A 23,081-nucleotide genomic window follows, 5' to 3' on the forward strand; every position below is an offset into this window, starting at 1 on the left:
ATCAACCATTAACACCAGTTAGTTCCAGGCTACTAATTTCATTGGTTGAGCAGCGTTCCAAGAGTGCTTATATTTAATATTACAACAGTGCGATGTGTCACTGTTTGTGTCTGTGCTCACCAAATAAAATTCCACTTCCTAGTTCCCCAAATGGTTACTACAGTATCATTAGCAACATGTTCAGAAAGCAATGGCAAATGACACTTTTCATGAACACAGCGTTTGACATTAACTATGGAATCTAGTCAGAATAAGACAGAAAAGACAAAGAAACACATTCAACAAGAAATATAAAATAAAATAGCAAAAATACCCAGAACATTTGGCCATATCAAATATATTTGGCGGTATTTAGAATTCCAGCTTGCGTGATATTGCGTGATTATATGATCAACCTGTTTATTATAAGGCTTAAATTCTGTGGACTTTTTCTGAAGTACCAACCTGATTCCAAAAAAGTTTGGACACAACAAATTGTTAATAAAAAAGGAATGCAATAATTTACAAATCTCATAAACTTATATTTTATTCACAATAGAATATAGATAACATATCAAATGTTGAAAGTGAGACATTTTGAAATGTCATGCCAGATATCAGCTCATTTTGGATTCCATGAGAGCTACAGTAAACATTCCAAAAAAGTTGGGACAGGTAGCAATAAGAGGCAGGAAAAGTTAAATGTACATAAGGAACAGCTGGAGGACCAATTTGCAAATTATTAGGTCAATTGGCAACATGATTGGGTATAAAAAGAGCCACTCAGCGTGGCAGTGTCTCTCAGAAGTCAAGATGGGCAGAGGATCACCAATTCCCCCAATGCTGCGGCGAAAAATAGTGAAGCAATATCAGAAAGGAGTTTCTCAGAGAAAAACTGCAATGAGTTTGAAGTTATCATCATCTACAGTGCATAATATCATCCAACGATTCAGAGAATCTGGAACAAGGGTAAGGGTCAAGGCCGGAAAACCATACTGGATGCCCGTGACCTTGGGCACTGCATCACATACAGGAATGCTACTGTAATGGAAATCACAACATGGGCTCAGAAATACTCCTAGAAAACATTGTCAGTGAACACAATCCACCCTGCCATTCGCCGTTGCCAGCTAAAACTCTATAGGTCAAAAAAGAAGCCATATCTAATGATCCAGAAGCACAGGCGTTTTCTTTGGCTCATTTAAAATGGACTGTGGCAAAGTGGAAAACTGTTCTGTGGTCAGATTAATCAAAATTTGAAGTTCTTTTTGGAAAACTGGGACGCCATGTCATCCGGACTAAAAAGGACAAGGACAACCCAAGTTGTTATCAGCGCTCAGTTCAGAAGCCTGCATCTCTGATGGTATGGGGTTACATGAGTGCGTGTGGCATGGGCAGCTTACACATTTGGAAAGGCACCATCAATGCTGAAAGGAATATCCAAGTGCTAGAACAACATATGCTCCCATCCAGACCTCGTCTCTTTCAGGGAAGATTTTCCAACATGGCAATGCCAGACCACATACTGCATCAATTACAACATCATGGCTGCATAGAAGAAGGATCCGGGACCGGAAATGGCCAGCCTGCAGTCCAGATCCTTCACCCATGGAAAACATTTGGCGCATCATAAAGAGGAAGATGTGACAAAGAAGACCTAAGGCAGTTGAGCAACTAGAAGCCTGTATTAGAAAAGAATGGGACAACATTCCTATTCCTAAACTTGTCTCCTCGGTCCCCAGACGTTTGCAGACTGTAACAAAAAGAAGAGGGGATGCCACACAGCGGTAAACATGGCCTTGTCCCAACTTTTTTTTAGATGTTTTGGTGCCATGAAATTTAAAATCCCTCAAAATGATACATTTTCTCAGGTTAAACATTGGATATGTCATCTATGTTGTATTCTGAATAAAATATTGAAATTTGAAACTTCCACATCATTGCATTCTGTTTTTATTCACAATCTGTACAGTGTCCCAACCTTTCTGGAATCGGGTTTGTATAAGCCTTTAATTTTTATTTCAGACAGCACTACAGTCAGAGCAGATTTCATAGAAAAATCAACACCCCCTGACCAATATATGACTTGGATGGTACAATGTCCTGCCATAAGACTGCAAGAAGGCACTAATAACCTGTCTCAGAGAGGTTAAACATGTGATATTGCCACAGAGACAGATGTTCTTGAAACTTTCGACAATAGAGAAGCTATGATGGTGATGAATTATCCCCTGAACTTAAGCTTTGGCTTCTCACTTGTCCAGCAACCCATTAAAGCTCAAAAAAATGAAAAAGGCCATGGGAATTGTAGCACTGGAATTAGCTAAGGAATCCCAAACATTCCTTACCAGCCTTTCAAATCTAATTTATTGTCATGGAGAAATTTATAGCTGACTGGTGATTGGTGAGGATGATGATTATGACACATAATGCTGGCTTAGTTTGCACCAACAATAAGCAAGATAGAGAAAACTGTTATGGACACGACATCACTAACTGATCAGAGCTGTGCGCTGTGTTATAACACTGTCTGGTTCTAGTACAAAACGTTTTTAAAGCAAGCACAGAACATGTCTGAGAGAGTTGCCTGTCCCCAGCAGCCAGCTCACCAAACAGTAATGAAGTCATGGGGCCCGTGAACTTGCAGCAGGGTGAAATTAAGGCGCACTCCCAATCCAGGGGCAACCGTGATTAGCCATGTGCATTCTGCAGAGCTCGGGTACTCGTCCGGATAGCCAGGAGAAAATATGGTTCCGTTGTCTGATGCAATACTCCCTCCACAAGGTGCTACAAGGCAAGAGGAAAATAAAATTAATAAGACAGCATGAATAAGAAATTCCACAATACCAAATTCCAAGGGGAATCAGAGTAAAATGGGAGTCTTCTCTTTTTTTGCCACTCTTCCTCTAATGGGACTCACTGTGACCTAGGATTAAGTAAGAAAGCCTGTTAGCATGCTAGGTCTGGGTATGTTCCAGGGAGATAAGAGAATAACCTTATCCAGGGGACAGGAGAACCAAGAGAGTGGTGGAGTGACATAGATACCGCCTTAAACACAAACCCATCGGGCAACAGAACATGGCTAAGACAGGGCTCGTTTCCTCTCTCTCCTCGCACCCCATTTCCAAATGCACAGTAAATCCACACCGCACTTTTCCATCATTTGAATATTCCTGGCCAGTCTGAAATTAAATCCTACTGACCTGAGCAGTCTGATTTATCACACACTGAAAGCAGGAACTGGATTCTTTAAAAAATGTACCAGTTTCCTGTGCCTAAATGCCACCATCTCATTTGACTTCTTTTTATAAATTCTTTGTTAATTCCTAATGCAGCATGCTCTTGCCCTTTGCCTCGCCTGTTAAATGAAGTATTGATCAGGGCATTGATCAAAAGTACATCAGGCTACTGAGCAGAAACGTGCAGCGATTCTATTGACCAGTTCAAGGCTGTGTAGAGGAGAGGGAAGAAGCCAGAGTTACAGGAAGGCAACTTGCTAAATTTGGTGACTGAGTCATTGGAAGAGGAGAGGATAGAGGAAGAGGAAAGGCATGCAGGAGAGGGTGTAGACAGGTATGAATGTGGTGAACATTGATCACAATTCTCATGCGCAGTAGAAGAAGTGCGGTACATGACAGCACACACAGAGAAAGTCCTGAATCTAATCTATTATGGAGAGCGTGTAAGGAGATGTGTCCATCAAGGTCTGACAGAGAGAGAGAGAGAGAAAGAGAGAGAGTGAAAAATGACAAGCCGATGGCTTACGTTGACTTCTAGCAGCTATCAAAAAATGTCACTTTCTTCTTAAGTGCTCTCTAAGCATTTTCAGTATGTTTCTGATCAATACGCAAAGACCAAGGGTGAAATGCAATAATGCACAAACTGTGCCAATTGCTATTGATTTGTCCAGTGATAAATACTGCAACCTTTTCTAAGTAATGGAAAAAAAAGTTTAGGTTTAGATGTCTGAGTGTCATACAACTTCTTTCCAGTTTCCTTTGGAGCACACTGGGGACATTCTGGACTGAAAGAGCAAGTAACAAATCTACAGAAATCCTAAAGCAAGCGTCAACTTTCTTTCCAATGTATGGAGTAAGATGCTCATGAACAAAAGATCCTGTTGAATATATTGCATAATGATAAGAGTTAAATGTGACTTTTAGACTCTTTTAAGATTCCTACTTGTCTGCCTGAATGAGTTGATCTTAATAAAATCGTAGCCGAGTTCTATTTAATACTACGATAACGTGCTCTCCGTGTCAGTATAATCGCTAGGTCTAATGATAGACCTACAATTACAGAAAATGTCTACGATCTGCTTATGCTGTCAATCAGCACGATTCAGGCTTTTCTCCTTTCCTGCTATTAACATACTTCATTTACATTTCTCAGTTGCCGTAGACTTCTCCTGTGTGTTTCACCTCATCCTATTGGTGGCTTTTGTTTATTTATGCATTCAGGATTGGTGGATTCTAGACAAACAAGTGTCGGGCTTTTAATACAAAAAGATTTAATACAATAAACTTCCAAAACTTGTCACTGGCTGCCTTTAGTTTAAGGACTGAATCAGCTTCTGGTTAGCTCTTCACATCAGCATCCATTCTTAGTCTGACTCCAAAAGAATTCTTTTATGATGTGCGGTTATTGTGTTTAGTGACAATCACATTGCTGATAATTTTTTTCTCAGTGTTAACAAATATTTCACCCTGGATGTTGGATGTGGCTTAATATACTCTATTAAATAAACTAAGATCTAAATTTATATTAAAGTAAAAAAAAGGTGTAGAGATACATTGTCAGGGGAATAAATGAAATAAATAACAAAACAATCAGAATAATAGAGTACAGTACTGGTATCTCACTACTGGGAAAATGGGTAAAAATGTACCCGCTGGGGCAGAAAATGGCCGGACAGTATACTTGACTGTGTGTTGACATTGAAAAGCATCCGTCTGCTCTTTTAAAACTTGCTTTTGCTTTGTAAGCATTCAGTCATTTCAGCATGCCTTGAGGTCCTGCACTAGTATCTCAGTGCATGCAGCATCTTCCTGTTTCGTCCAAAAAAAATCTGCTGATGTGACTGTAGCAAAATATAGTGGTTTTTTATTTATGGATTCCCTGGAGCCCTGGGAAGCATTACTCTACAACTATGCAGTTATATGCACCAAAAGACTCATAAGAGCCATACTATTTCCTTAAGAGCAGTGATCATATGGCTGCATGAATCCTGAACAAGCGCTTCATGACAACGAGGTTTAATTTCATCTTAGCAGAGGGGTTGTTTTGATGATTTCGGGAACTGATGTTTAGATTATTTTGTCAGGAAAAGGTTATGATATGGTGGACTGCTCTAAAAATTGTAAAAATAAAAGTAAAAATGTTAAAACTCAGTGACACATAAATGACACATAAATATGATTACAGCATTCCATTGTAAGTTAGGCCACAAAGTGTCACAACACGAGCTTATCTGTCACATAGGTCGTTAAGTCAGCATTGATTCAATATAACATTTTAAAGCATGTTTGTAAGTCTTTATGTGCATACTTTTATGCAATTTATCAAGGAGCTAAACTGATGACACAATCCTAAATCAATAGTTATGAGTTGCTGAGCTCTAATGGGACATTATGAGTTGCTGTGCTCTAATGGGACATGGTAGTTCATTGGTTAAGGTGTTGGACTACTGATCCCAAGGTCATGAGTTCATGGTTCATGTTCTGGATAAGAGCATCTGCCATAAACATAATAAAATTTTTGATGAAAACAATGCTATAGCTATGCTATCTAATTCTATATGCCGATTTGAATCCAGACAAGCTTCTTAACACGGTTGCATCACATTCTGCCTGATGGCTTCAATGGTTTATTGTGTGCATACGGTTTGTTTGTATGATTCTCTCGATGCTAACTAGAACAACAGCGGAGAAAGCACTGGAGGAATAGTGTAGTACAGCCTGCATTATGAAATCTAGCTTGCAATTGCATTTTTCTCCCAAAATTCCAGAATCTTACATCCTGTGGTTTTAAATATGAATATATGTATAGAAATAGACCTTATTGCAATGTGCCACCTTGATTCTAACTCACAGGATTTTAAATATTCAGATTTACGTATATGGGCTGTAAAATATAAATTTCAAAATATATATGAAATATTCTAAAGCAGATACGATATTTACAATCATTTCTGAACATTACTATTAAAAGCTGAATGTACTGTACCTTCACACCGAGGAAAGGGATGATCCCAGGTGCGGGTTGTACCATGTTGGCAAGTGAGAATGGACTGACCCATTAGCTGATATCCTGGGTAACACTCGAAGGAGATGGACTGGCCTACATTATACCCAGCACCCACCACTACGCCATGGTGAAAAGGCTCGGGGTCTGAACATTCTTGGAGCTCATAGGCTAAAGAACAAAGACAAACAGACATAAAACCAATCTCAGAAGTCGATCAAAAACACAGCATGTCAAAGTCCAAGACTGGATGGGTAAGCCCATAATAATGTTTTTGTGATTGCGGTCAAGATCGATACGAGCTCAGGCTCTATACACAGCAGATTATTTAATTTTTTTTTTTGATAAACTGTTGGGACTGTACAGGAAGTTTAGTGCCTTTTTTTTAAAAGTACAATTCAGTCTAAAGTTTTCACAAGGCTGAAATGGACAGGGTGACCGAGGCTTTTAAATAGCGTTGCACACTGGTAATGAACCATTTTGGCTCTGACTCCAGGCTCAGAAAGGTCAAAGAAAAATAAACTCGAAAAGCAACTGGAATTCTTATGGTCTGCACACAAAATCTAAGGTCACTCTGTGGTTCTTTGTATCGGCATTCTGACTTCATGTTAATAGCGCTCCTTAATGACATTTCGCGAAAAAAAATAAAATAATAAATAACAGAGCTGATCTGATTCCTACTTAAAATGAAAATAAAAACAAAAATCCTGCACACACCCACCACAACCAATTTAATTTTAAAATGCCAAATGCTCAATGCAGGGGTGAGAGAAGCCAGGGATAAAAATCTGACTAGGGAAATTGATTTCAATGGATCAAAGCATCTTTAGTGCGCAATAAGCCATGCGCTGAATATGAAGTCTGATTTATATGATGATGTTCTCATAATTATGTAAATATTGATAGCGCTTTTCAATTCTGCAAATATTTATTCCAGCACCGATTACAGTTGCCCTTTCTGAGATAAAGTTTAATTTCACATTCCTTAAGTCATGAGCCTCACAGACTACATATCTGAGGGAAGCAATTCAGGTTCACTAAATTTTTACAGCTTTATAAAATGAGGTCTGTAACTGTAAGCAACTGATTAAGGAAGAATATAAATAACAATGGCATTTAATTATTTTTTTTTATTTGGAGTGTGTTTGCATGCTGTTGGACTACAATGATGTAATCCTGCTGGCTTTGATGGAGCACTGCGATAAATATAATAGCCTTAGCCTTTTTTTTTCGAGTCAGATGTACAGATTTACGCTTTATAATGTATGATGATTTCACTTGGAGCTCAAGATATTCGCACATTTTTTACCTTGATAATCAAATCTGAATCCTGGTTTATTCTGGGAATGATCACTGTGGAAGTACACTGTGGTTTCATGGGATGTTGTTAGAAGAGATGCCGGGACATCCTGCCCGCTGAATCGTCCGATCACAGTGCTAGTGTCAAAAGGCCCGTTCCTGATCTCCAGAAAGTCATGGTTGGCTTCGGTTGAGAAATTAAGAAACTGTACGTGGGCTCCTGTTTAAAGGAAACACACAATGTTCGAAATAGTAATAATTAGCACTTTCATATGACTAGTTCCTAATATTGCACAAGATTGCAACAGATTGCTAAGCTAGTTTGGTTTCATTTTCTTCAAACTTTAAAGTATCCTTTGTTCTTTCTTAAAATTTCTAGCTTTAACTCTCTTTACCAGAGGCAAAAAAAATTCATTTGTGACTGTTTTGGTGGTGCACATGTTCTGCACTGAATGTCTTTGTGATGTCACACTCCACAGTGGTGGTTAATGGCTCATATTAAAGTATATCACACTCAGGGCTTTAAAGAAGTATTTCTGTTTTTAGCTAGCCCAGTAAAGGCAAAACAGTAAACAGACAAAAACATAAATGTTTGTACCTTCAAAGTAAATGGAGATACCAAACCCATTTCTGCTCTCTGAGATGCCCCAAGTGCTTATTCATAAGCATGTAAAATTGGAAGGTGCTATTTTAAACCCCATAAATTTTGTTTAGGGTTATATACAGAGGTAAAAACTTCTCGCACTGAATGACAACATTGTCCTGGCTAATTTTATATCAGACTTGAGGCAATAAAATACATCATTTGTTTATACTGAATGGAAAGGACATTGTGTTGGTAGAAAGGGTTCAGCAATGGTTTCTTGCAGTACCCACAATGCAGCTTGACTGCCTGTTGATAGTCTGTGGTATCCTTAACTATACCACATTGCATTTTGGAACTTTGAATCAACTCTTCACTGTCACCACTAAATCTACATTTAATTTATTATTACAATGGCATTGAAGGCCAGTGGAAAGCGGTGAGTTAAAAAGAAGCTCTTGTGCTTTTGTTTTTAATATCTAATCATGGAAACCTGACCCTCGTGGTTGAATACATGTTTTTCTGCTATTAAATGCCTTTGGTACTCCACTATCAATGCAACCACTGCAATGTCAGAGTCAAATAACTTCGCATGGCCATTACATCTCATCACAAGGATTTCAATTGTAAAACATTTGAATGTGTTTCTGGCTGAAGTTTTACTTAACAAATGTATAACCGTTAAAAAAAATAGTCAAATGACTTCTTTTACATTTCCAAACAGGATTACATGATTGCATTCAGTATCCTTGTCCTTACCATAGCCGACTGGTAAGTAGATCCTCCAAGTGCAGTCGCTGTTGCTAGGGTAGTTTCCAGGGAAACCAGGACTCAGGATGGTTCCTTCCATCTCTTCTCTGATCCCACCACACTGTGCTGCAAGAATGGAGGACAAGAGAAAAAAAATGCATCTGGGGAATATGCAAATAAATAAATAAACAAACAAACAAACAAACAAATAAATAAATAAACCACTTTGCATGTGGAACAAAAGTCTGAAGTGACATGCTCTTGTGTTGTCTTAGCCTCTGTCACCTCTTTTTACAGCTTTTTACAGCAGTGCTCATACTTTTCCTTTATTTGTGCTAGCTGACATTTCAAAGGCATCAAAGGCCTAAAGCTGCTTTGTAGCTTTGATTTCAAACCTGTTTTCCTGTTTTCTTTTGGGAGAGTCCCACACCTTCCCACACCATTTTCTTAGCGTTCTGTGTCTAACCCATCGATTGATTCCAACATCCCGTTGATAAAAGCCTTGGCAAGGCTCTGTAAATACAACCCATGATCCCTCATGGAGAACAGAAAAGCTCAAACTGTTCCGCATGTCTGGACAATCAGAAGCTCTCAGGAAAATGCTTATGCCGGTGTGAGCTACGGCTCTCTCCAGCAGTTCCGCCAATCGTAGTGTGAGACGGAACTAATTAGTACAGAATAGGTCACAGCCATTACTCATGTTTGTCAAAAGCCATGCACAGCGATTGTGACATGGCATTCATGTTTCCTCTTCTCTCTGGCTTTATCTTTAATACACACACAAATTCACTCATGCAGTGCAGTGGAGCTGTATCTATAACGGACATGGTTTGATTAGTGTTTACTGTTGCACAAGGCCTTGATGTTGTTATTGCGGTGCAAAAGGTCCCACCTGAGAGCTGACTGATAGATGTGTGGCCTTGAGGGCCCTTTAATGGCATGTCTGTCACCATGCAACCGAACACTTCTAAACTACTGGATGGCTTCCATTTGAATCAGACAGATGGCAGCAAACGCAATAAACTCCTTACTGTCAGAAGCTGTCTGTCTGTCGGTACAAACATGTTTGCATGAAGAGTGCTTTATTGGAAGAACTTCCATTTATCAATCCAGGGGATCTTAATGAATACCTCACAGCTGAACCACAGACCTCCAGGATTTAGAAATGTCTGAGTGAGTGAAAGTGGAGAAAGTTAAGTTGCAAGATGGTGCAACCATCTTAACATGAGAGCGATACATTTATAATGATGGATTTTTTTGGTGGATGGAAGTTAGCAGTAAACCCCAGCAATGGCACACATTTTTTTATTTAATCATTAACTTGTCATTAAGCCTCCTGGTGGTCCAGTGGCCCAGGTTTGAGCTAATACAGCCACTGAAGAGTTAACTCTCAGCGCCGGGCCCAAACCTAGATAAAATGGAAGGGTTGCGTCAGAAAGGGCATCCAGTGTAAAACCTGTGCCATATTCAAATGTGCAGACATGATGATCCGTTGTGGTGACCCCAGAGTAGGCAAAAGAACAACAACTCATTGTTAAATTTAATCATGGACGTATTTATATTGTATTTATACTCCTGCTGCAAAATATTTATAGAAAAGCTGGTGAAATAATTCAATTCAATTTGATTTGTATAGTGCTTATAACAGTGGACATTGTCTCAAAGCAGATAGAGAAATACAAAAATTCAGAACGAATTACAAAGCTATTGGGTGGTAACAAAATGAGGTGAGAAATTTACATAATAGAAAGAAGAATGATAAACGTGACAATAAACGATAAACATCGTTATAGCTCAAATTACTGCAAAAAAACACATTATCACTTGTATCGCTTGTGCTGCTTGTTCTGTTTATCATCCTCAAATAAGCATATGGAAGTATTATAACATTTTTTTCACTGAGGGGTTTAAACATGAGGTAAGAAAAAGTTTCATACCAATGCAGAGTGGTGGAGGATAATTCCAGCGCCGCACTGTTCCTGGCATGCAGGTGATATGTGACACTCCCTGCCAAGAAAAAGGCATGACAATGAAACGATTTCATCATTTGTTGATCAATCCGTTAGTTTATTAACACCAGCTCATTTTCACTGCATTGTAATTTAGGTCTTGCTTAGCGTGCACTTTAAACAGAGCTTTGATCTCATTTTCTGGCCATAGAGAAAAAAGAAGTGAGCCTCAAAGTGAGCCTCAAAGCCAAGCCCTCAAAGCATCACACAGAGCTTCAGAAATGCTGCTGTCGAGTGGTTATGTATCGAGTGGTAAACACTTAGCCGGCTCACCTGTAAAGTATATCCAGGATCACACTGGAAAGACACGACATTGTTCATCTGTAAACGCTCCCCCACTTTAAAACCATTCATAGGTATAACAGGTTCAGGACAGCTTGTGAGGGACACCGCTGGAAGAGGAAAAGAAGATATATTTTTGGTATATTAAGAAATTACCATATAGCATTTATGTAGGTTATATTTACCAAATTGTATATTATCACACACACACAGATAGATAGATCTGGCCTTTTATTCAGAGTATGTGCTGTCCTGTATTACAGACATGTAGGAGAGATAAGGCTAAGAACGCTCTCTGCTCTTACTCTTGTATTCCAGCCTGAAGCCGGCCGCTGACACACTGATATCTGAGAAGAAGTGCAGGTACAGCTGGTTGGATGTGCTGTTCAAAAGTCCTGGCACTGAGGTTCCTAGAGAGAAAGAGTAAAATAGGTCCTTACTTTAAACTCTTGTTACAATTTGTTCAGGCCAAAAGAAGAAGGAAGAAGATGGAAGAAGAAGAAGAAGAAGAAGAAGAAGAAGAAGAAGAAGAAGAAGATTCCAACCCAAGAAAGTCAAGTACACTCTCTTCAGAGCCTCAAGGCTGAATCTACCCTCCCTTCTTCTTCCTTTATATAATTGGAAATGTATTATTTACACATCTCCCTGGGGTATTTCTAACATTTGTCCAAGGTTGTATTCAATTTAAAAACAATAAACAAATCCTAATTACTCTTAACACATGACAGATCTTTACATACAAACAAAACAGCTTTTTTTAAATACTTTATTTTATAACTATATTTTGACTAGTTTGTTAACATTTACATTGTGATAACTAAATACTAAGTAATGCTCTTGTTATCATGAACCAGTTCTAACTTAGAATACACATACTATATAAAGAAAGAGAATAGTATGTTAATTCATTTATTGTTTACCTATAATAATGTAACATGACTATTGACCAGTGTGTTGAATTCTCAAATCTGATTGTTCAGAATGAGAAGCAGTGCCTGAACAAGCAGAGACTCAAAAACTATGGTACACATAGACAAACATATTAAGAGCTAAACACAAAACAGGTGAACACACTCAGATAACAAAGCAAATACAGAACAAAACAACAGTGCGAAACATTAACAAATTGTGCTGGCAATTGTGTTTCATGCTGAGAGGGAAGTCTTGAAAATTAACTTTATTGATATTATTATTTTTTTTAACTATGGCTAAAATGTATATCGTGTCATTCAATAATAAATTAAAAAAATGCAAAAGTTGGAAAACTGCTTTGTGTAAGATTAATTAAACACATATTGAACAATAATTAGCATCAGGGTTGTAACCCTGGGTCTTTTCCTACTACAGTACACTTCTTGTAAACTTTATCCTATCATAATGCAGTAGCAGTTTTATTTTATCTCCTAACAAATGCACTACTTGACCTCTTAAATTCCCATGACCTTTAGATAGATCCATACATACATACACAATGCTCCTCATTCTCGTAACATTCCTGTTCATCTTACTTTATTACTGAGTAGCTCGATTCAGTTCCTAAATATTATCGCTTAATATGAATAACTGAATAATATTCTAAGGATTTAAAAGGTAAATGCCTGGCAGTCAGCACTTAATATAATTTAAATTTTGCCACTGAGCTTCCTAGATAATTGCTGTCAAATAGCAATAAAAGAAAAGTTGAATTTTACACTATTGAATATTGCCAACATTAGAAATGTACAGTTATCTCACTTCGGCTATAGACCATTTTCGAGCTTGGCAATAATAAATAAGCCAGCATGCTGCAGGAGAAGTCTACCTGAGAAGCTCCCCAGCATGGCGTCAGTGTTGTCACCCCCGTCAAACACCTCCAGCGAGTCCCAGTTCTGCTCAGTCACAAAGCTGATCACCTGGATCTGCCAGAGACAATAGAGAACACACTCAGGTTCCGTTAGCATGGAGCATCAGCTAATTGGAGGATGACTCACAGCTCTCAGTGTGAAGCGGAAAAGTTTTGGGTGAGATGACAGACAAATAGCTTTAAACCGCATACTGAGAGCTCTTGAAATCTAAAAAAAGATTCTTTCCTCTTCCTGCATTGCATAACCTCGAAAGAAGCCAGTCTTTTCACTCACTGAACTGTCAATGTGCAGCCCAGTAAATATTTTGGCAGGTATCTATTTTCACCTCACCCTCAAACTGACTATAAAAAAACAGACACACTGGCATTGCTGTGACTACCTCTGGGATATTGTCATGTTTCGTCGGTCTGTAGTAAAATGCTGTTTTTGTTTATTTGTGCTAGTCAAATGAAACACTTTAATGTGAGAAGTGTTCTATATGGGGTTTTTTCCACAATCTACCTAGAGTACAGAGCATAGAAAAATACACACATTTTATTATATTATATTTGGCAGGGTGGGGATATGGGTGTCACATATAAAACATTTATTATAACACAAAAAAAAAATAATAATAATACAAATACAAACAAACAAACAAACAAACAAACAAATAAATATAAATTTGTTAATAAAAAACTATTATCAGAATATCATCGTTCTTGGAACACGCTGTAGCATTTCAACATGCCTGTCTTATCTTCAGCATTAGACCCATATGACTGGCTGAACAAAAAAGAAAGATCCTTTTTGCAGACACTGAGGTCAAGCTGAGCTCAGATGGCCTTCCTTACCTTTTTCATATCACCTCATCCATTCCTGTCACTCACTAACATCTTCTACTCCATCAGACTGCCTGCATTTCACTTCCAATCTCTCTTACTGCTTAACCCCTCACTTTCCTCCAGTCCTCACCAGTCTCTACGAGGACTACGGACTCTCTGTACATTTCTGTTCGATATACACTGTGGTAAAGGATGCAGACCTCCTACGAACAGTACGTAGTTGAGTAAAAATGTTTGCACTCCTTCAACAAAATAATGTTTCAAATAATATACTGTATTAACAGCGAGAAAAATGAATGTGCCTTTAAATACTTTTTCATGTCTACTGCTTGATTTATTTGCAAATCACTGACAGTTTATTTCTCTTCCGTTCTTAGGAAGTGTCCTTGTGTGTTACTTATTTCTGAACAATGCTTTCACTGTTGATAATAATATTCCTTAACACTCAGACCTATAATTTCTGTATTGAGCTGTTTTCCTGATCCCACCAACTCTTCGCTGTACCTGCACAGATTGTTGAGCTTTTCTGACCTTTTCCTGCATTTTTTTCAAACAAGGCTTAATACAGTATATGCATGTGTTATTATATACCTTATTAAAGCATATTTAAATGAACTTGAAAATGCCAATGGGAAATAAAACTTCTGAGCTTGTTAATAAAGACTGCTGACATAGACCCAGTTGCCATAAAAGCCTGCTGTAATATGTTTTCAGCTGAAAATAATCTGTAAATTAACATGAAGTTCTGTTTTAAAGCTCATGTGTGAAGCAACGTTAAGATACTTGATTGTTCTACTGGGAGTCAGTACTTTTTGTTATTTTGCTGTAAATACAACAACATTCCACACAGAAAGTTTAAAAAAAAAACAACCCAGAAGCCTTTGAATCTGGATACAGGATGTTCTTAGGTCTGTACCAGTATTTGCTCAAAAACATTTCCAATCTGCACCATCGGTCTGTGTGACGCACAGCATCAAGATTAAATGTATGAATGTTTACTTTGTCACTTTTATTTAGAAGAGCTAGAGGTCTTGGTGTACATAAAAGTCACTTTAATAAATAGGTACATAACTGAACCTTAAGGGCTGCTGTTATACGTTGATGGTGTGTAAATGAAAAATGTGCCTTTACCACCCCCCACACAGTACTGGAGCAAATATCCACCAAACCAACAGTAGCTGGAGTTTGTTTTCTCTTATGGACATCAGTATGTGACGAAGATGAGCAAGTAACAGTGTTGCACATTATAGATAATCCAGGCAAGGGGGTAAATGTTTTGTGGAGGGGATAAATGTGTTGGCTAGGCTGCAAAGAAAGATCAAAAAACACTTTATAGCCAAACTGAAGGTGCCACAGAGGCAATATTGGACAGACTTATGAAGCATGACGGCAGGAATTAAGGGCTTTAGAGATACTGGTTGAAATCCTAGAATGAAGGACATCTGTACCTCGTCTGTGAGATTTTACACTTTCATAACTTGCAGTGAAGTAAAAAGAAAACTGATAAAAAAAAAACCCAAAAAACAAAAACAACAACAACAACAAAAAACAGAAATATGGCATTGCACTCAGTGTGAAATTACTAAATGGAGACAAATATATTTATTGTTTCTGTAGCTGCAGTCCATTCTGAATTGCCACTTCAAGTACGGAAATGACCATGACAGCCACTTCCAGGGTCAAAGCATTTACTCGAAAAGGCCATTGAAAACAGTCCTTCATGAAGAGAAACAACTGATAGACATTTTGGACACTGATGAACGCTACCAGCATATGAGATACTCTGTGGTGTTTCTAAATCTGGGCTAGACAAAGTAATTATAATCACTGTTCTAGCGTTAGATATTTCTATATATTTGTTTATAACTTTGTGAATAAAAGGACTAAAACAGACAAAGTTGCTTCACAAACTCAGGGTGAGCTTTAACTGGTAAAAGAAATTAGAATTAGCATAGGCTAGTGTTTGCTAACTAACTTTCATTAGCTGGTCTAGTTTACATACGTGTTAGTAATCTGTGCCTCAGTAAACCCTGGTTTTAGGCTTTTAGTCACTTTTTAGTCCTATGTAATAAAGTATAAATACATTACTCTGATTAAATAGGTAATGTGTTCTAAACAGATACAAATACAGACACTAATTGGAGACACATCATTCAGTCTTTGTTCACTAACATTTGCAGTCTTGTAATTGTTTACAAATATTTGTAAATTGTAATAGAAATGATAATTAACTCAATGCGGTTACTGCACATCCTCCGTGGCTTCTTAATGACCGTAGTGCACTACATTGGTTGTAGAAGCCATTTTGTTGCACTGGGTAGTGAACACACTGTACAGTATGTGCATGGAGCAGGATACCATTTGGGATTCAGCCTACTTTCTTGTTTAATGACACACTTAGCTCTTAATCAAGTGCCATCAAGTATTTGCCCTGCTTGTTATGCACATACACAGAGTCTAAGCAACGTGAAAAATATGTTTTGGGTTACTAGAGTCGTGTAGAGCATATTTATTATTTACACTATAGGCTGCAGATTTAGAGGTCTCTCAGCTTTAAAGCAGATAGGAGCCTGGTCTTATATGACTAGAAATAAGTGCTTGGGAGCACTGCCAAGATGGCTGCCGAGTAGACAGGCTTGATAAGGTACGGCCAAATCAAAATGGACTACGACATCTTTCACACCCAAAGCTGAAAAATTACTAATATCTGAGTCTGACAAGATCTCATTTCCTTTTTTTTTTGATTGAAAGCTTGGGACGTATTGTTCTTTGTAAAGGGATGTACCTGTATCCCCGATCCCTCGGGGACAGTGATTTTCCACACACAGCTCAAGCTGTTCAGATAGGGCTCAGGGTAACCAGGAGACAGAATGGTGCCTGTACGCTGGGTCAGATTTCCCCCACAGGGAACTGAAATACAACAAAAAAAGTCATTATAAGTAAACGTAGAAATAACACACAGGTACTGGCTTCTCTGCTGGAGATCCCATGGCAAAACATCTGGCAACTGCAGTGGAGCGCACAGGTAAGCATCTGTAGTATCAGTGTTATGACTGTGTGTGCAGAGTAGTGCACAGTGTACCTGCAGCGGCACCTGTACCGTCGTGTGTGTATGTATGTGTGTCTGGAAGTGTGTGTATAGTGCTGGAGGCCATGGCAAGCTTGTTAGGCAGGCAGGGGAAGGTGTGTGAGACAGGCCCCTCTCAGGAGGAGAACCCTCCAGCCTATTTGCCATCGCTCTTTTCCCAGAGCGCCACAGATGAGAAGTGTGCCAGCTACAGTGGACCATTTCAAATTCACACACACACACACACACACACACACACACACACACACACACACACACACACACACACACACACACACACACACACACACACAGAACCAAAAATGCAAGATATCGAATGCACTTTTGTTTGTTTTTTGCTATAGTTTAGAACATGAAGTATTAATGCAAGGAAAATGGAGTTTACAGTAAGTTACAGACAGAAATTTCCCACTATTCCGTGTGATTCTAACATTTGCTCAGTGGTAACCTCATTATTAAGATGAGATTATGATGAGGACATTAAATAATGCATGATGCTGCAATGGCAGTGCAACTGTTTAAATTATTCGGTTATGGCAACTGCTAAGACACTTTTTTAAAACAGACTTATTAAGAAGGTTGATCGAATAATTAATTCATTCAAAGTGCATTAATATCGTTCCGATTGATTTCCGCATGGCATGTGTTGTATGTTTTCTATTTGATCTATTATTTATTAGTCATTCTTTATTTATTATCATATAACATAAAATGTTAAAGGTATAAACTGCATGCTAAATGGAACACATTGCATACTGTTATTTTGAGTATTGTGTTAAACTAGTGCATTAGATTAAAAAAAAATAATAATAAAACAAATGACATTTCTTAACAAATTGTGATATCATTGCATATACTGTACTAAACTTAAGCAAGTTTCTAATTACTAGATTCTGATATACAGTATAGAGTTAGCATGACAAATTAATGTAGTACTAATGTAAACTAATTACAATTCATTTTATATCAAATAAACCAATTAGAACAGAGCAGTGGTAATGCGGATGTTCACTAGTGGTCGTGGGCTCTCAGCTCACGTGCCAGATCGTAGTTCGGTTTCATAAAGAGATTTGAAAATATGTGATCAAATCATGGGGGTACAAAAGCTAACTGTGTTGATTTTACTCGATCATGTGGATCTGCTGGATGAGTTCAAATCAATTAACTTTAATGTATTTACACATAAATAATTTGCCCAAATGACTGAAAGTAAAAATCTGTGGATTGTTATGGAGTAGTATTAGTGGTAGTGCTCTAGGTAGTGGAAGAGACCACCAAAAACCAATGGATTAATTGTGCCTACTGTAACTGACACAGCAAGCAGAATGGAACCAGAAATGCCAATTTTGTTGGTCCTGTGCTGGTTTTTATAATGATGTAACAAATTAAATTGCAAATCCAAATCCAAACTATTTATTCTCCAAAAGCACAAACTTATAAAGTAGTTTTTGTAAATGACTACATGACACTAGTGTGAGCAACATAGTAGAGATGCCTCTTTGTCCTGTTTGGTTAATCCACAACATCTGTTGTTATCTAACATTTAAAAGAGACAAGGACTCCATGGTGACCTGTGTTTTTCCTCTATGGTAATATTTATTGTAAGCTTCAAAGCCAGATGCTAGAATATGAAGGGCAAACAAAAATGTTGCAATAATATGTGCTTAAAATTATTACTGACCCTGTGACAGTAACATGGACACAACCTGAAAGTACTGCATAGTATATTAGACTTGTTGAGAATTTTATACTGACAAAAATCACAGAATTTCTAAATGCAAAGGATGTCAAAATTGTACATTAAATATGACACAGCTTTTTCAACAGACAAGATATACTGGACACTCAGCAAGACTCCTAACTCTGAGTGCTATTGCCTGGGGCAGAACATGTGTGCAGTCAGGATGAAACCACTGCCAGCCCCAGGGGTGTTTTCTCACCTATACAGCTGGGGATGGTGTTGTTCCACTGTGCCAGGGCATTAGGTACTGTCAGGCAATCGATGGCACTGGGGCCTTCCAGCACGTAGCCTGCGTTACATTCGAATCGTACCACAGCTCCTACAGCAAAGTTGTTTCCTGTGCGTCTCCCGTGCCTTGGCTCTGGAACCGAGCTGCACTGAGTGGCACTGGTTCTTGGGACGGCTAAAAGAAACACGAGAACATTGTGCAGCTTGTGATACCATGATGAGAAATGTATGTGGCATAAACAAACAAACAAACAAACAAACAAACAGACAAATAAAAGTCTATGACCCACAGCTTTAAATTAAATTTTACTGACCAAAATTGCCATTGTTGCTTTTTTGGGTAATAAACTTTGTATTTGCAACAGTACTTGGTCATTTTTGGCTGGATTTTTTCCTCGGACCCTTGATCTTCAAATTTTATCTTACATATCGTTCCGATTCTGAATTCTTCGCTCTGATTGGACAGGCAGTGTTATTCATTTTCTGTAACAGCAGTTTTGACAGTAGTGCTGGCAGAAACTCACAGCGGTTTAAAGGAATGCAAATTCATTCTAATCTGTTTTAATTTATATAGTAACAGCACACGCAGGGACTTTTTTTTGGATGCTCCACATAAACTGAGTTTAAAAAAATGGTGTAATTATTGTTTTTTTTGTGTGTGAGGAGATGCTTACTTAGCAGTTTCTCCGGTGAAAAGAGTCTCCGGTGTCTTTAGATTTTAGCAGTCACAGGTACTGTAAGTACTTTAATTTTAGTATTTTCACACAGGATATTTTTTCAGAACAGCAGATTTTATTCTTTCTGGCTTCACGGTAACATGTTTTTGCCTAAACAAGAGGATTTTGAGTAAAATACTGCTTATTTCTGTTCTATTTATTTCTGTTATACTAGATCTTCTAACAAAAACCTGTTTTACAGATGTCCTGAAATATATTAAACATCATTGAAAGAAAGAAATACTGTTCCGCTAATACCTTTATCCCTAACAAATTAAACCTGTTATCTTTGGCAAATTATTGTGTTTTATTCTTTATATAATAATAATAATAATAATAATAATAATAATAATAATAATAATAATAATAATAATAATAATACCTAAAATGATCAACTTTTAATCTGCATATATCTGAACGACTATAACATTTTATCGAAATATATTTATATGCATATGGATTTACATACTGATATACAGTGCATCACACAAGATATGTGGCTAAAGACTATGATATATTAATGATATAATATAATGATTAATGATATATTATGACTATATTAATTGCTCTTTATATTTTATATATTTCATGTGTGTGTATACTAACAGACTAAGCGATGATGTAAAATGTGATGTAGTATATGAAGATGCAGGGCTGAAGCACTGTGAGGAAGAGAAACTACACTAATGCCACCTCAGACTGTAAAAGCCAGGTCATCTGTTAAAGACTTAGAAAGATTGTGAACCCATGCTGTGAGGGAAGCCCCAAAGCAACCACTACATTCAGTGTGTCATTTGTTAATGTGTGTGTGTGTGTGTGTGTGTGTGTGTGTGTGTGTGTGTGTGTGTGTGTGTGTGTGTGTGTGTGTGTGTGTGTGTGTGTGTGTGAAAGCATGTTTAAATTATTCAGCTTTTCCCCCCTCACTTTGTGGCCTGCAGTCCTAAAAATGGATAGTGATGAGACTATCCAGTCTCTGTGTGGTAGAGCGGCTAGGTAGATAAAGCAGCAACATGCACGGCGGTCAAAGGTGTCATGAGTACCTTGGTAGACGAGGTGAAAGCCTCTGGACGAGGAGTGTCCTTTAGAGGTGAAGCGGATGAGGATCTGGTTGGAGGTGGCCAGTGGCAGGGACTCACCTGCAATAAGAAGTGGTCATTTTTTATTATTTAATATAGCCAGGTTAAAAAGTAAATATATCTTATTTTAGTGAGCTATATTTTATGGTTCTTTCAATACCTAAAATACAATTAAGTCATTTTATCCAACACTTTTTTGGCCCCAATTCAGTCACAACCCCTAACTACTACACATTTTGCTTACATTTGATTAAACATACTGTATCAGAAAACAAAACTGACAGTGTTGTGAAATCGCTGTACAACTTTTTCATGCCATTTATTCAGTTTTACAGGAAGCTATAATTTGATGGAGGAAGTAAAAGAAAGCAATGTGAAGCCAGAAAACCATAGACAATAATAATTCTGATTATTAGGCAAGGGTAAACACATCACCTTCTCTCTGTAGTATTTTCATATCTCTAACAGACCTTGCCTTCAGCTACCGACAGTTAATTTCTCCTTGCCATGAAATCAATTTTCTGTGGCTGAGGAAATCTTTTTGGACACAAATTTATGCATTACATCTTTCATCCTTACACCCTTTCATCCGTACTCTCTCTGCTCTACCTGTGTATCTACCCAGTGCGTGTGTGTGAGCATGAGATGGGTGAACAGAGAATCAGTGTCTACCCACAGTTCCCTGGGGCTTGGTGGGAATTTTGCTGAGCCCAGATTTAGCATTGGCAGGTAGATCACAGATGAGAATATGACGCACCATGTACAGTCATGGCATGTGCCGGGTTACACCAGCACCATCACCTGAGCCTGGGGCATGCTGGGTAGTTATTAGAACATGGAGCTATGAGCAGCTGTCAGGGTGGCAGCTAATAATCTGGACGGCAGCGATGTGTAGGGAAGCCCTGGCTGCTTATTTATTTACACCTGCAGCTTATTTCCGCTGTCGTATTATTATTGGCACTGCTGTTGCAATACTGGATTGACACTGAAATACTTTGTATGAAGAACTTTAATAGCTAGACAGTGATGCCATCTTGGATGATGGCTACTTCCTGTAGGTACTTCATATTTAAATCAGAAAGTGTAGTATGTTGAGAAATACAATGCGTAGTGTTTCATACTTTGTTCTAAGCATGTCAAGCTGTCTGACAAGTGACTGCAGAAATAGACTCACTGATGGAAGCGTTTGATTTTTTTTTTTTTTGTGATATTCGACAACATACATAAGCTGCCAGAAATTATTTTCTTCACCAGCAGCCCAAACAATACTTTGTTTACCATGCATGATAGACTAGCAAATTTTCAGCATCCTTTCACTTAAACTGTATTCAACTCAAGTTCGTTGGCAGAATGTGGTTTCTAACCTAAGCGTCCTTTGTGAACAAGCAGGCAGTGTTCTTTATTATAATCTATGCACAATAGATTGCAGGAGGTCCAGCAGGAAAACTATGCGCACAGGAGACGTGTCACCAGGGACCAGCAGAAATCTCAAGATGAAAACCGCTTGAATGCACTAAGCGTGTCGGCGTTGACGCTAACAAGGTACTGTCAGAGAGGACTTTTTTTCTTACAAACTAAAAGCTTTCTGCATTTAACTCTGCCTGCTTAACTCTGCCTTTATGAGTCATTAAGTCTGTTATGTTAAATACAGAAACTCAGTGTTTTCCTCCTTTCGGCTACAGTGCACTCCAATAATTAAGAATTTGCACACAGTTATTGCTGCTGGTAAAAAGAGGCAGAGAGCGAAGTTTAACAGGCTGTTGGTGTTTATATCAAATAGCAACTGTTGAAAACACCAACAAGCTTTTATGGATCTATGTAATATACACGAGCTTATGAAATGTCTCTTACTTTAAACTTTGTTTTTACTGACGTACGTACACTCTCTAAAATATAATCACTGGCTATGTTAAAACAGCAGGTGAAGACCTGAAAGTCTTGAAGTCTTAAACTAGTGCTTACTTTCTCTGTTCGGTTAATGTGTATATTAAAAAGGAAAGGATTAAAGTTTAGTTAGGTTGATGGTATTTTGTCTGTAGCCTAGTAAACCACAGTGAAATACTGTTAATTAATAGAGACTTCAACGTACTTTTGTACATCTCTCTGGATAAGGGCATCTGCTAAATGTCATAGTACAGGAAATGGATTGTACCATATTGTGTGGAAGAGGTACTGTAGTGCGCTGACCTGAGTGAGACCCTGAGAGAGAGCTCAAGACCCGGGCATGTTGTGTTGGACCATCGTAAACCTCCACCACGTCGTTCAGAGCCGTCTGGAAGAAGGCAAACTGGCTGAAGACCACTATCGGGAGAAAAATTTGACGAGGAGAGAAAGAAGAAAGAAATCACATTTTTTGACACAAGCACTTAAACAGACCTCAGAAATCAACTCTACAACCCAACAAACCATAAATATATAT

At 38.1% G+C, this 23,081-nt stretch overlaps 1 protein-coding gene across 2 annotated transcripts in view; it reads right to left on the bottom strand.

Moving 5' to 3' along the window:
- The window catches only part of csmd2 (CUB and Sushi multiple domains 2), a 288,152-nt gene that overhangs the window by 61,448 nt on the left and 203,623 nt on the right, over positions 1-23,081 (bottom strand). For both annotated transcript variants that reach the window (XR_007139415.1, XM_047808186.1), the window contains exons 32-43: positions 22,850-22,963; positions 20,627-20,722; positions 18,842-19,045; positions 16,599-16,723; positions 12,947-13,043; positions 11,451-11,555; positions 11,137-11,255; positions 10,792-10,861; positions 8,864-8,980; positions 7,532-7,741; positions 6,205-6,393; positions 2,589-2,766 (exon numbers count right to left, since the gene is read on the bottom strand). Coding sequence is in view for 1 of the 2 variants with exons in the window: in XM_047808186.1 (XP_047664142.1) it covers positions 2,589-2,766; positions 6,205-6,393; positions 7,532-7,741; positions 8,864-8,980; positions 10,792-10,861; positions 11,137-11,255; positions 11,451-11,555; positions 12,947-13,043; positions 16,599-16,723; positions 18,842-19,045; positions 20,627-20,722; positions 22,850-22,963 (1,624 nt within the window). In the remaining variant the exon portion in view is untranslated. The remainder of the gene's footprint in view (positions 1-2,588; positions 2,767-6,204; positions 6,394-7,531; positions 7,742-8,863; positions 8,981-10,791; positions 10,862-11,136; positions 11,256-11,450; positions 11,556-12,946; positions 13,044-16,598; positions 16,724-18,841; positions 19,046-20,626; positions 20,723-22,849; positions 22,964-23,081) is intronic.

Source organism: Tachysurus fulvidraco, chromosome 24 (genome assembly GCF_022655615.1).
Source record: "Tachysurus fulvidraco isolate hzauxx_2018 chromosome 24, HZAU_PFXX_2.0, whole genome shotgun sequence".
Classification (NCBI taxonomy): Eukaryota; Metazoa; Chordata; class Actinopteri; order Siluriformes; family Bagridae; genus Tachysurus; species Tachysurus fulvidraco.